This window comes from Neodiprion fabricii, chromosome 4 (genome assembly GCF_021155785.1).
Source record: "Neodiprion fabricii isolate iyNeoFabr1 chromosome 4, iyNeoFabr1.1, whole genome shotgun sequence".
Lineage (NCBI taxonomy): Eukaryota > Metazoa > Arthropoda > Insecta > Hymenoptera > Diprionidae > Neodiprion > Neodiprion fabricii.
In genome coordinates, this window is record NC_060242.1 from 9,239,995 (window position 1) to 9,255,989 (window position 15,995).

General features: G+C 34.5%; 1 protein-coding gene across 1 annotated transcript in view; it reads left to right on the forward strand.

Moving 5' to 3' along the window:
• The window catches only part of LOC124179604 (transmembrane 9 superfamily member 3), a 28,899-nt gene extending 14,301 nt beyond the window's left edge, over positions 1-14,598 (forward strand). The window contains exons 4-10 of the mRNA XM_046564177.1: positions 739-983; positions 2,315-2,554; positions 4,936-5,220; positions 5,295-5,503; positions 6,530-6,676; positions 6,853-6,936; positions 10,342-14,598. Of these exons, the coding sequence (XP_046420133.1) occupies positions 739-983; positions 2,315-2,554; positions 4,936-5,220; positions 5,295-5,503; positions 6,530-6,676; positions 6,853-6,936; positions 10,342-10,486 (1,355 nt within the window). The 3' untranslated portion in view covers positions 10,487-14,598. The remainder of the gene's footprint in view (positions 1-738; positions 984-2,314; positions 2,555-4,935; positions 5,221-5,294; positions 5,504-6,529; positions 6,677-6,852; positions 6,937-10,341) is intronic.
• The last annotated feature ends 1,397 nt before the right edge of the window (positions 14,599-15,995 follow it).

The following is a 15,995-nucleotide window of genomic DNA, read 5'->3' on the forward strand; positions in this document are numbered from 1 at the left end:
TCATTCTTCAGAATAATTGCGACGACATCTAGTTAACCAACCACTACAAATATCTTCAAAAAATAATTGGCACTATTAGTATACGTTCGGGAGATAGGATTCACACAATTAGAACTAAGAATAAGTACACACAACCACAACAATACAAGAAAACGCGCGTCTTCAATGTAAGTGCGGTCTGGTGCTTCGGCTGAATGTGGAACAGCTCGGAAATATTCGGCCGTTTTTCGTATTAACATAAGTTTTAGAATTTCTCTTAAATCCCAGTAGCAGAGGGTATAAAGTGTTACTTATTTCGTTGCGCCTTCTCATAGAGAATACTAAAGTTTAGTACACTGTAAAATGGATTGTTGGTAAGATCGAGTGCATTGGCGGTAAGATAGTTCAGGTTAAGGAGATTTCGAACCCAGGTTCAATGGAGTGAGGCAGATTGCCCGTGACAAGGATCGGTAAGAGAGAGTGGAGTAATGTCAGTAATAAGGGGAGCTGTCATATCCTTCTATAAGAACACGGTTCGGCCTTAAAAAGATTAGCAGATTCACCCAAATTTATTTCAAAATCGTAAAAAAAAAAAATTATATTTCGAGACGTGCAAGTTCTGGAGAAACAGAGTTTGATATTACAATTTGAGTGGACATTTTGGTTAAGCTAATTATCGTAATAGAACTCTTTTATAATAAGTTCCATGCAGGATTGTTGCAAAGTAATTGAAATCACTTTGAATGTGTACCATACTAGGAGTTGTCGGCGAAGCTGAAGAAAACAACGATGTGGTGTCCTATTATATTTGGGCACACAAAAAATTAGATATTGGATACAACGGAAAGCAAATCGTAGACGTCAATCTCACCAGTGAGAACAAGGTCAAATTAACACAGGGTGCTCGCATTCCACTCAGTTACGAAGTCAATTGGAAGCAGAGCAAAGTGAAGTTTGAAGATAGATTTGATAAATACTTGGATCCCAATTTTTTCCAGCATAGGGTAAGTGAATTTGATTTATTACCCGTGTTTATAATATCATTTGACTTAAACTTTGACCATGAACATGGAAATAGCTCGCGCTTCTTAAATTTGGTGTTTTTACTAAAGAATCAAATATCTAAAAACCGGAGCTGAGCTCATAATATGAAGGTACAGTTTACTTTACTTGCATTCATGACCGCCACAATTATAGAAAACGTACTGTATCAAATCTGTGACTGGAGAAATTTTCAGGCTATTCTAAAAGCCAGACAGCAAGACCACAAATACTCCAAATTAGAAGACCTCCAAATTTTTGTTAGGTGCTTTCAAACTAGAAAAGTAAGGAAACTTCGATAGGGATCTGGGAATTCTGATGAAAAAAATACACGCTGGGCATATTGTTGCCAAATTTCATGCTTTAGCAGGTAAACGTAAATAGAATTTTTTCTGAAGCCCTCTCTTCAAGAGAACTTTGTTGCACTTCTTCGAGTACGGGAGCATATTATCTATTTATACGTCACACAAAATATCACGCATATCGCACAAAAATCAAAAATTAGACTCGCATTCCCAATTATTTTGAAAAAGTTTGTTGCTCATTCAGTGAACTCTTTTATGGCCAAGTTGCAGCCTGTTAAATATAAAATTACTTGCGTTGGACATTTTCAAAGTTCTTTTGGTTGAAATTATAGAATTTACGTGTATTCAATGCTTTGGATGATGTATCGTTTAAACTGTCTACTATGCGGTTGAGACTTGGTTATAGGAAATATTGAGCATGAAGATAATCTTAATTCGTAACTAATTACATTCTTATCATAAAATTTATGTGTTATTTCTGGTAGATCTGAACGCAAGTAAAAAATTCCCTCTTCACTCGTGAGAGAGCCCAGAACTCTGAAAAATTACGAAATACTATTCTGATTTATAATTTGGGTTGAAATAATTACAATTAAAGCTAGCACCGTTCATTTTATCCCATTTTACCTCACGCGTACCGAAACACAATATGAATACGTTTATGCGAGGGTTGGCATATGATTAACAGAACTGGCTACACCCAATTCAATTAGAACATAAAAAAATCCAACGGTGATTCCACTCTCAAAATTAGGCAGAAACTACTCCGAAAATTACCGCGAAACTTGGGTTGCGGACATTATTATATATACGTGAATTTCCATTTGAAAAAACTGAAGCTAAGAACCAGAGTTGACAGTTGAACGCACTAATTGTTAGTAAAATAATAAAGTGGGGAATTCTCCAACTTTGTCCGCTAATTTCAGTTTTGTTTGACAAACTTTTTTTTGAGCAATAAAAAAATGCAAGTTCTATTGATACATTTTCAGATTCATTGGTTTAGCATTTTCAATAGTTTTATGATGGTAATCTTTCTGGTTGGTTTGGTCTCAATGATATTGATGCGTACACTACGGAAAGATTATGCAAGATACAGCAGAGATGAGGAAATGGATGACATGGAAAGGGATTTGGGAGACGAGTATGGATGGAAACAAGTACATGGAGATGTATTCCGACCTGCAGGACATCCGATGATATTTTCAGCACTTGTTGGTGCAGGATATCAGGTCAGTAGCATAAAATTACTAACAATAAACAATATGTTAGTTGCACTAGATAGTATTTAATAAAACCAAACTGTTAATGTGACTTATTCCACTCGTTAAATGAACGGTTCAACATCATAGAGAAGTGCTTAATGGGAAAAAGAAATTCTGGGATGTTGCCGTACAAGATTATTGGCAAATTTAACAAGTGGAGTGTGTAATACAAGAACTTTTAATCATTTTATCAAAAAAATATAAGCTTTAAGCATTTTCCCACAATGGTGCCAGATAGACACAAGCCACAGAACTTATAAAAATTGCATTACAATATTTCTCTACACAGGGAAATATTTGACAAAAAAGAGCGTTTGTTGATGCATGGAATTTTTTTTCTTCAATATTTGGTGATAGCTTGAAAAACAAATTGTTTTTTTTTTTCACCATATGTGCATGAAATGTTGGGACTTTGCGTAGAAGTTTCGCGGGACGAAACTAGCCGATTTCATCTCACAATCAGTGTCGTAAAGACAGATTCGCGCACGCGCAATCCACAATTGCTTCACTTTTGTCCCTTAGGAGATGACTTTCATTCCTAGAGAGAAGTAATCGACGACTCGCGTGAAACGTCCCACCCGGTCACCTGCTTCAAAATTCTCGTTTTTCAAATGATAAGTTTATTCATTATGTAGCGTAACCGAAATCGACAATACTCGCAAAAGAATGAGGCGCGTAGCGCGTGAAGGAGTGCGAAGCATGAAGAGCACGCCCCTATAGGGACCGAGTGTGAGTACGAGTAGCGCCACGAGTGGCCAAAATTGTCCCTATCGACGCTACTTGCATTAACTTTGACAAATGGTCAGTAGCATAGCAAGGCGGGTTCTACACGCAGTTTCCTGTTACCGACACTTACCGACATTCTCCCCAGACTCAAACCCTTTTCCGCGATGACGTCACAGTCTACCGTACCGACTTGAGGTTAAAACCGTGCAACCTTACCGACAGTTGTATCGATCGACGGTAAAAATCGCACTACTTTGCCGGCAATTCTTATCGGTAGAAGGTCAAAATCATGCTGTCTTACCGAAAATCTTACCGACCGAAGGTCAAAGTCTGTAGTGCTCGCCTGCCAACGGTAGAGGGCGCAGCGGGGGCGAGAACTTTTTTACCGTTCCGCATTCTTTTCCCACGATAGGACTGCTGATGTGTAACATTAACCACTCCAAATTCCTTTCCCACAGTGCGACTGCTGATGTGTAACATCAACCACCCCCACATTCTTTTCCCACGTTATCAAGTACGTGACATTCCAAAATTAATAGTTCCGAGAATTGTTTTTTATCCACTCGGATATCGCTGATGTGTAACATCAACCACCTCACATTCCTTTCCCACGTTATCAACCACGCGACATTCCAAAATTAATGGTTCTGAGAATTGTTTTTCACTTACTCGGATGTCGGTTTGATGTCCAAGGTCGACCGATAGCTGCGGTACACATAGTCCTTTTATCAATTATTCACCCACATATCTGTTAAAATCTGTTCAAGAAACTTTCGAACTGATAGTACTTGGCGGACTCATCGATATCTTACATCCAACTCTAATCTACACATTGTAATGTAATTTGTGTTTCAGAATTTATAATTCAATAGCCTATTTTATTTACCAATTCGAGTGCACATATTGAACCAACGTAAAATCATTGTATGCCTGAAATATCTGACACATTATTCAACTGTAATGAAACTAATTTTAAAAAATTGGACAGTATTCTATTCAGCAATAAAATTCATCTTTATTTTTATCCATGTATCCTATTCGTATTGTTTAATTAACGATATCGAGCGTTATATTAGGACTATTAAAATGACTGAGTTAAAATCAAATAGAATTAAATTTATCATAGTGCAAAAGTCTAAAACTAAATTATTGCTATAAATGTAAATTTACGATTGTCCTCTGGTGATGACCAACCTGTCGCGTAAAACAGTTGCTACGAAAAGGTGTCTAAATCACCTGTCTGGCCAAACCTGATAATTTTTACAAAAATCATGTTGCACGCTTCTAAAAGATTATTTTTCCTATTTCGAAAATTGGAGAGTTTTTTACGAGTTTAAGTCGATATTATCCCAAATCCTTTCGGGCTCCCTTCTTACAATTTTCGCAAGGAAGCTGTATGTGGGTCACGATCGACACAATTCCTTGCAAATTTCACATTGCGACTTTGGCCTAGTCAATTTAAAGTTGAGGTTTATTGGCAGATAAAGGTCCAAATGGTAAAACCTTTCTATTATAAGAGTATTGCCTTCCTGGTCATTAACTGTCGATATCATAACTGCGAGAGTGTATAACAGTTTGCTAATATGTATAAAATAGTAACAGAATGTTATGATTTCTTACAGGTTACCGTAGTAGTGCTTAGCGTTATCATTTTCGCTATACTTGGAGAATTGTACACCGAACGTGGATCTATGTTATCCACAGCAATATTTGTTTATGCGGCAACATCACCTATTAACGGCTATGCAGGCGGAGGTTTATATGCTAGAATGGGAGGCAGAATATGGATAAAGCAAATGATACTAAGTGCATTCCTGTTACCTGTATTGGTATGCGGCACTGCTTTCTTCATAAACTTCATAGCCATGTACTACCATGCCAGTCGCGCAATCCCATTTGGGTCTATGGTAAGTGCTGTGTTTGTATTTATGACAAAACTTCATTACGATATTTGTAACACTCTTAATTCATATATGTTCAGGTGGCAGTCACGTGTATTTGTATATTCGTTATCTTACCGTTGACCTTGGTGGGAACCATCCTGGGACGTAATCTGGCTGGTACACCGGATGCTCCGTGTAGAGTGAACGCAGTCCCGAGACCTATACCAGAGAAAAAGTGGTTTATGGAACCACTAGTCATCATCACACTTGGTGGAATTTTACCGTTCGGTTCCATATTTATTGAAATGTAATTTCTTAATGATCTATATCTTATTGAGCTATTGATACGGCACATTTCGTAGTGGCTACATAAATTGAAGAGTTTGGAAACAAAATCACCTTATAGCTCAATATTTTCAAAATCTATAACAATTTTCTACGTACCTTAAAAATTTCCAAGACATCAAAAATCTAATAGTGATTGGTTGATGAATCACACACTGTCAGAAAATTCACGGTGTCAATAAAAGTTAAATTAAATATCATCGGTATATATCGTTCGATTCTTGACACCAAGTGATCTTACAATCAACAACAAAATGGTGTGGAGTTATATAGGATATTTTCGGTGTTACATTTAACAGCACGTTTCTAACAGTGCACACTAAAGGTCAATCAATCATGAGTTGAACTTGTAACTTCTAATTTGTGTTCGCTATGAAATGTCATATATTGATAAAAATGGGATTTATTTCAGTTTTCACAATTTGCAGCTACAACGCTTCCTGAATCAATGATGTCTGTACCATTTTCATATTGACAATTATTTCATACCATTTTACTGGACGTTAATATTCAAAATTTTTCTAAAGTTCTATGGTAAATGACGTACATGAAAATCGAAAAAATCGAAACATAACGTTAATTTTCGAAAAAACCGAACTCTCGACTTTCTTCAACATATTCTGCAATTTAAATTCAATTCCTCGTGTACCTTAATCATGAAAATAATTGAATTTTGACTATGGAAAACCAAAAGTAAGGGAATTATAATCCATATTTTGTGGATACCTTACATTTAAAGTTCGTATCGTTTAATTAGTTCGCAGTTCTGAGGTATATTCAGCTATTTTTGCGTAATTACTGAGAACATGGCACTGAAGTTGCCTTTTCTAAAACTAGTATAATATGATTCTTGAAATAGATTTCTTCCAACATTTATTTTAACGAATGTGCCGGTCTTATTATCTGGTGCATTAACCTTTGACTAAATCAAACAAATAAATCACGATTGAATTGCTAATCCTGAAATCGCATTATTAATTTGTTGCAGGTATTTCATCTTCACGTCATTTTGGGCATACAAGATCTATTACGTTTATGGGTTTATGTTATTAGTATTCGTTATTCTGATGATCGTCACTGTCTGCGTGACCATTGTCTGCACATACTTCTTATTGAATGCCGAAGACTACAGATGGTGAATAGAAATTATTTTCATATACGTTAACTTTTGAGCCACACTACAAGTAATGAAAATACATCGTAACGCAAGCGTTATAAGGAATTTTTAGACGTTGTATAAACAAAAATTAAACATCTCTGAAAGTAATTATCACTTTAACTTGTTAAGCTGCCATCTTCTTGTGTTTACAGGCAATGGACAAGTTTTTTGGCAGCCGGTTCTACAGCTGGATACGTCTACGTTTATTCGTTCTATTATTTCTTCTTCAAAACAAAGTGAGTTTTAAAAAGCATATCATTATTAGAGTTTCCTTATATTATGCATTTGGAAATTGTTAAGCAACATATTTATGCTTTAGTTATTGTGTGAAGTTCGGTAGCTACAGTGTAGCTCTATGATTATTAGTTTGCAGTAAGGTGCGGTAAAAAGAACCCAATCTCTTTTCTTCGGCCCCACCGTACGGGACCATCTTTCTCTCGTTTCCACTCTTAATCTTTCGTTTTTCTCTCTATTTTTCACTTTGTTTCTGACGTTTCGATTCCTATTGTTACGTGAGAGTGATGAGGGTGATGTGTGAGGGATTGAAAATAAACCCATGCAACCAAGTAAATAATTTTCCTTTATATGACTTATCTATTGATGACTTGATAAATGGGATCGTGCTCTTCGGATCCTACACAGAGTCGTATGCTTGTTTAAATATAGTAAGGCTAATTAATGATATGATCTGGAATGATGGATTACAACTAATGATTCGGAATGCTAAATTCACTTGTAAAATCGTTATTCTATTAGACGCTCCGTTGAAAATGGTTCAAATGATTTACAAAAATACCATCGAATTGAATATGAGATGAACAATTTTGTATGATATGATATCATCTGCACAGCGGTACGTTCGAACGAATTTAAGGGGTGCGACGATCGAAATTCGATTTCACTGTCTTTAAGGACAGGTTTACTATACATATTAAGAGGCAGTAATGGAACACCTGCGATTGCACCTGTCTCTCTCTCTTTTTTTTTCTATAATCTTCTCTATTGTTTAATAAGCCAAATTGAAACAATGAGGAAATATTAATGCACAGTAGTGTATAGAATATGGCAATCAATTGTGCACATGCATAAACGTTGTTTTATCGCGTGTTCGGAAATGTGGCACTATTTCATGCGATTGAAAAACTTGCCTTAGACTCACAATGGAGTTACCACGCTCATCAAAAATGACCCACTTTCCGCACTTGTAATACTCTACTGTACTGTACAAAAAAAAGCAGTTTCGCATCCGAGTACTAAAAAAGTGCTCTTTTTCGTACTCCGTGATGAGTGGGAACTTGTTAACCACACTTTTGCTGCATAAGGTATCGTTTGCACGATGGAGGCATGGTCTTTTTTGCCTCACATATTTGCAATATTTGTCTTCGGCGCTTTCCTACGGCTCATATCGCAAATTTACTCTTTGATGCACAATCTACTATTTTAGAAGTACAAAAACTGATCGTCGATATCCTTGGTATGAACGCATATTTTTAAATAACAATTATTGATTGATATTCAAAGTTGATATACGCGGAAATGAAACAAATATCTCTGTTGTATAAAATACTTACATTTTAATTATTGCATAAATGACACAAAAATATATTCACCATTTTTTTCAAATATGTGCAAATTTTCTCAAAATTAGATTAGACATATAGCAAAGAAATGTATCGTACAAAATATTCAAGGTTCGAAGGGGGAAAGAACATGAAGGTATCTAAGTTTTTTGTAAGTGAAGCCACTGAGGTCAGCTGAAGATCAACTTTTTTTTTTTATAGAACAGCGTACTACTTCCATTGGCATCTAAAAGGGCATCAAATTTTACATCACAAGTACTCATACTTATCATCTGAACTTGACTACTAATGAAATATGAGCAAGTCAAGTTAATATAGAGTAAGGTGCTGGTAACTCGTTGGTTCCATGGAAATACTTAAAGGACTTAGGTATTCCAATACCTAAAGTTGTCAGAATAATTTTCCACGTGGAATCTACGAAGTTGGATAAAAGGCAATTTGTTTGTTTGCATTTACAAGGCATTTACCTTGCTTCGTATCAATTTAACTGGCATGTATCTCATCACTGGTCAAGTTTAGATGATAAGTAGGTAAAATACTTTTTGATGCAAAATTTGATGACCTTTCACATTCTAATGGGAGAAATACACTATTCCATTTAAAAAGCCAAGTTGACCTGCACCTGATCTTGATGACTTCACTTACAGAAAATCCGGTACCTTCATGTTCTTTCTCCCTTCGAACCTTGAATATTTTGTATGAAAACGTTGTTTCATATATCTCGCTCATTTTGCCTTGGGCGATTAATATGAAACACTCTCTATGTGAACTAATTCACGAATGGATCAGGTTAAAAAATTTCTGATTCTTCTTTCTGGCATATTTTATTTATAAATATTTATCAGAAATACTAGTCTCCAACTTTATTACTACCTGTCTTTTATCATAAACTCAAAATATGTACCATACTAACACACTCCACTATATTTCAACTTAATTGCGGAGTCGCTTTTCATTTCCACAGTATCTATATTTTAGAAAGAGTACAATTTCGAAAATTTTCAGGTGAGTTGCAAAATTAACGACGGAGCCAAGAATCGTACCGAGTATCTAGAGATGCTTTACCGGAGACTTACTCCACTAGACCACCTAGCCGCCCTGGCTAGAGTGTCATTAGTTTCTCTCATCACGTGTATTCGAAATTGTTTTTTTTTCGTGTGCCTTGAATATACACATATGTATATTTGAAATTCGTCGCGACAGGCACTTTTCAGACTTGTGTGATCTGTCAGCAAGTCACAATTTTTCAACTCATCTGAAAAAGTTATCGAAATTGTACTCTTTCTAGCAAATTTTTCTCGCTTCAATATTAATATGATTCTTTCATGTCATTTAAAATGATCGGCTGGGCCGTTCTAATTGGCAAAAATAATGTAATGTACGATGATATACACACATTAGTAGCCACATACAGATGACTTATGTGCACCTGTCAACAAGTGACAAACACAAGTCTGAAATGTGCCTCTCGCGACGAATTTCAAATATATGTATATCTATATTTTGTGTCCCTATCTTGCGCAATGAGCTCATAGAGCCTGTGTCAAATTAAGGTACACCTGAATAGATGTATGCTACTATCTATTTAACAGTGCTACCGCGGAATTGCTGTAACCTATAGCATGAAGAAAGGTCACCCAGCATCTGAAATATAATAATACTGGTACATGCATTGAAGTGGTGAACATACCGTTGAGAGGAATAGCTCAAAAGAGAACACCTGACCTTTTGTCAGACACTGCAGATATGCTGCACTGTCTGGCAAATCAATTATCCACATCGTATATGCATCTTATACAAATTATTAGTGAACATGTACATACAACAGTAGAAGTTTTTTAGAAGACTAAACATGTACACGAAAGACAGGTGTTCACATTTGATTCCTCTCATCGCACACGCTTATTGTCCGTAGCCCCAGTATATCAGCGCACGTTCCAGTATAAGTATACTTCGGTCCTCTTTCACCATGAAACCACCAAAGATATTCGTTTATCGACAAATACTAAGTCCTGAAAAGTATTTTTCCAAATTAAATAATTGATTTATTTTCTGTTTCAGAATGTATGGGCTATTTCAGACAGCATTTTACTTTGGTTACATGGCCCTCTTCAGTTTAGCATTGGGTATCATGTGCGGTACGGTAGGATACATTGGTACAAATGCATTTGTGCGCAAAATTTACTCTACAGTGAAGATAGATTGAGCTGCATTTCTAGTTATTAAAGAGGTGTATGAGCATACCGTTTACTAAGTCACTGCTTATCTTAGTTCTTCAATAAACAGTGATTTAGCCAAGACAAAATTGATGCTAAGTATGTGAAAATGACTGGCAAGAATCTTAAACGCCACAAGAGCATTTCCATTTTCAGTAATTTTCCTTCTCAAAATTTCAATCATTTAAAAACTTAAACATACGTAGATTCATAATCCCAGCTATGTAATAATTAGTAATAATTATCAGTTGAAACTTCGCCAGACACAAAAACATTGTATTAAAAGCCATAATCAATAGACTAATCTGAAATGGTATATCCCCAAGCAACGTTGTGAATATTTTTTTGAATATAAATAGGAGTACCCATTATTCTGGTGATGTTGAATTAAATTTAATTATATTGAGGTAAGAAGTGGAACTCAGTTTTATTACATATTACAAATGTGGTGGGTAATTTAACTATCAATTTTAATGACAACCCACAACTTTGTTTCCAAGTAATGACCGAACGATTGTTAATTATCATTAAAGAAATTTGCGTATATTTGTACATATAACAATAAATCTATTATAAAACCGAAACATTTTCATTATGTCAAATAAAAAGTTTTAAAGCCTTAGCTCGGTGTGTGTGAAAAAAATGTTTGTATTTCAGATATAGGTACATACATACCGTATTACTCCGAGTATAAGCCGAGGTTTTTGGTCGTTGACATCACCCGCCAAAGTCGTTCTCAATACATACGCAGACCAGTTTTATATGCGTAACTAAGAAAAACACCTTGACATGCTGCTTCAGAATTAGCGGTCGTCTTATATGCGGGGTAAGCTTATACTCGAAACAATACGGTAATTACAGCATAAAATTTTATGTAGGTGTATAATAGATTCTTCGTAACTTCCGATCTTTCCGGTTTTGTGTGGTCGATGCTTTCTGAAGAATTGGGAAGTTAGAGAGCGCTCGCTGCTCCACGTTCATCCTCTGTACTTGGCCACAATCGAGTAGTAGTGAAATATGACTGTGCAGTACAGCTGACACTTGAAATACTGCCATTACATAGAATTTTCGTGCTTGCACATTCCACGAAAAATTTTTGAAAGAGACTACAGATAAGGTTAAAGGATACTACATGTTATGTACATGCGAGTAAAGTTGATGTAGATTGCCATAGTTCTAGTAGGTTAGTAATACTGTTGGCAGCGCTGTATTCAAATATACGCTGCACCGATGCGATGCACCGTTTGCATTAAATAGAAGTCGCCAGTGCTAACCGTATTTCCCACTTGCTGAGATAAGCGGGGTCAGAATCGACTTTACTCGTATATATGTGGATTTTTGTTCAAACCAATATTAATACTTTAGTTTAACTGTTGCAAAACGCGAGTATCTTTCACAACAATATTGACATGCAATTTATTTTTGCATGTGACATGCCAGAATTCACTCAGAGAAAAGTTTATTCAATTCAAACTAAATTTTTGTTTTAATCAAACAAACTGTCACATTGCCATACAATTGAATTGTCCGTTAGATTGAAAATAAATCTTTTGTTTAGTTTAGCTGATTTACTTCAGTAAAAATTTTTATTTGTTTCGTGGAAGAGAGTCTCCAAAAATTGAAAAAAACTGGTTATTTTGCTTCACCCAATACCTTGTTATCATAAAAAAAAAATTATTTTGCAGTTTTTAATGGTATTCGAACTCATATTACTGCATCACAAGTCACGCTAACTTCTGCATCAAAGTATCAGTTGTGGAACATCATGGAACGTTTTTGTATTCAAATATTGCCGGATACTGCAAAACAGCATTGATAAATTTCTCCCACGTTATTTCATTCACAACTGCATTTAAAATCTTTCATTACATTGATGATGATAGTGAATACTGACTTCTTATCTTAAAATGAGTAGACAAACAAAAAAAAACGAACTATTTTGTTAAACTAACTAAAATTTTTCTCTGGGTGTTGTATTGAGTAAAATCGTACTACAGTTATACAACAAATCTTCCAATCTAACATCAAACTTGATAGGTAATACATACACTCCGATTCTTCATTGCTTTATCAAATACTTCACAAATGGAAAAGTTAACAGTGTTTGAGTTTCATTACGATGTGATCATTTGCTCATCAAAAATTGGCTACACTTCCACGATTTATGAGATGTTGAAAATTTTGATACATTTTTAAATAAAAATTGAATGCAATATGCACTAAAATAAATAAGTGAACTAAAAACTCTATTGTCGTGAATAATACATTTATGTTAGATGACAATACATATTATACGCGACAAAACTCTAAATTGCCTCATCATTTAATCCTTCAATTGCACACATCCTTAATTGTATCATCAGGCTTACACAGATGCATATTAACACTTAGTAACTTTAAGGGCTTATAACTTTAAGTTAAATTGAGTGATTTTAATTTAATTTTTTTTGTCATCTGAAGGGCAAAGTGTAAATATCTCGTGAAATGTAGTTTAACATGGAGAATTATCATTTTATTGGTCAAAAATGCTTATTTCATCAAAAAACCCTTATTTTCCCATTCGTCTAATGTGTGTTCACGCCTGTTTGTAATTCACAGGTTGATTTGTATTACAAAGGGGGGCCAGGACGAAATCAATAAACCTCGTTTGAACGAATCGAATTAATTTCTATCCGAGTTTGTCTGTATCTAATTTGATCTAACCACATAATTTGACCTGACAATATGTTATCTGATCTATTCTGATCCATCTGCATATAGTCTGGTATGATCTGACTCCAGTATAACTTGTAATATTATGATGCTACACTGGATAGAATATAAGATCCGATAAAATCTAATTATATCCACTCAGGTATGAGATTATCTTTCAGTATGGGGTACTGTTATATCTCAGTAAATGTAAACATATCTGAATGAATATGATTATGTATAGGTAGATATAATTATGTATACACAAGAAGATGTAAGTACATTGAAGTTAATAGGATATTAAATTATATCCGTAAAATATAACTTGAGGTGATCGAATATCTTAACGCATAGTGTTAGATCTAACAAGATATAACTATACTGACGTAGGTATACCCATGTGAAACTAGATATTTGGCCAGATTATATCTGGTCAGATCTATCTTGATATAATAATATCTGATAATACATAATATCAGATCGGTATAGATATAATTGCATCTAGTCGAATTACTATATCTAATCACATTCGATATTGTATATAGTTAGTCTTGACAATGTACCTAACTAGATTTAACCGTATACAACGTTAAATCTGATTCAATATTATTATATACATAATTATATCTATATAATTCCAATTCGATCTAAGATCTGATAAGACAAGAACTATTTTCAAAAAATATATCCAATCGGATCTAATCATATATCCCCGGGTATTTAATATAGAATACAATTATGAGTTATCATATTGGGAACGCAATTATTTCGATGAGCTAATGTTTAGAGGGAAGAAGACAATAACGAAAGTGCACACAGCGAAATAATATCTGTATTCATGAACGCACAGCAATTCCCGCAGATTATGAATCTGTTGTATATTTTGTCACTTCGTAAGAATATAGTAATTCTGCAAATCACTTGTAAATACTTGATTAATTAGTATTTTAAATTCGTCATCATATCATATATCGCCAGGTTCGACCGTACCGATTATTATAAACATCCATAACATTAATTGATATATTATTTTATTTCAACACATCTATGTTATAGATGAAATCTTCATAATATAAATTATAGTGAATATTCTGCTAATTTAAACTTTTCATTAGTAATAAGTAAATTATTATCTGGCAGTATATAATAAATTTGTGTACAGTTTGGACAAACCCAGAACACACGAAGTAAAAGTCATATTCTCGCAAACTTAAAAGTTGTGACTCACGATCAGCGATGTCACTGAACGAGAACTTTTAACATTATTATTACATAACTTTTGCCTCGTATTTTTTGGGAAATATGACTTGTGTGTGAATATACACATTCTTTCTAAACTCATGATTTATTGAGAGAAAGAAAGATTATTCATCCTTCATATTAATATTCGAATAAAAACTCAATTGCGTAATTGGTGAATAAGTCTATTACTAGAACAGAATAACTATTGCAGGGTTTGCACTACTTTTTGTTGCGAAAAATTTAAAATTTTACTGGTATATCATCATGTAAGAAATTACGTTACAAAGGGAAAACACACCAAAAATTGATCATGTTTGCCGAAGTCAATTAATTTTCGGTTCACACCATGAAATTGTTTTCTAAGGTCTTTTCTACTGGACATTGATTGGAATAATATACGAATCAGAGCAAGCAATTTTCATCGAATTTTATTGAACTTTACTCAGTAACAACATAAATCTAAGATAGTAAGTAGAAAGAGACACTTATTTTTTAATTGGTTTACTATAGATCATGAATAAGTAGACAAGGACTTCACGGACATGTTGAACATCGCTTAAAAGACAAACAATGTTTCAAATTAGTTGTTGCAACATAAATTGAAAACACAAATCAAAGGCTTATTTGGATAAGCAAATGAAAAGTGCTCTGTTTAGAACTCGGTCTAGCCCTATTGCATCTTAGTTGCCACCGGGAAAAAGTAAAATTGCTCGACGTTTAGGTCTCGATGCTAATTCTGTTAATCCTAACCCACGAAACCCGTGTTTTCCGGTTTTTCTTGACTTTCTCGGGATCCTAACATCGGCTTGACATACGACAAAACGAAATTAAAAATCTCAATGAAATACATTGAATTTCACGAATTTCAGGTACTTTTACTAAAAAGTCGATTTTGGGAGTATTTTCAACCTTTCAATTGACCTTTTTGATCTTTTGTGAATTTTGAATCACTTTAGATATACCGGAAAACCATAAAACTTTAAATTTCCTAGTGGTACGATACCCAAACAATACAAGCTTGTAATGAACTCGACTATAAATTTCATAGCAAAGTTTTTTGTTTTTGTACAGAAGATGCAGATCCATCTAAAGGTGAAAAAGTACAGAATAAAAAACAAATTCTCAGGCACCTTCTCGACGTCTCCACATTTGTGTCGCAGATCAGTCTAAGGAAGACGTTTTTCGGACGTCTATTGTCGTTATATGCAAAACGTCTTTTCGATGAGATTGAAAAGATGATTTTATTGCACTATATCAAACTAGCAGAAACGCCGTCTAAAATTAGCTATGCCATGGGCCCGGTGGTTACACCGGCAAGTGCACTCTGCGCATTCTGAAAGTATTCATGAGGAAATATGTACGCATAAAGGAGCTTCTGATTCATTCAATTGACCGGTCATCTTTTTTATAAATAACGAATTCTTCCATCAATATTTTGTTTTTATATTATATCAATTAACATTTTGTGTATTGGAATTCATGAAAATTTTCGTGAGACCATTAATTTTGAACGTGCTGATAGGTAAGTATAGATGTGACGAACACCGTATCAGATTTTTTTCATCC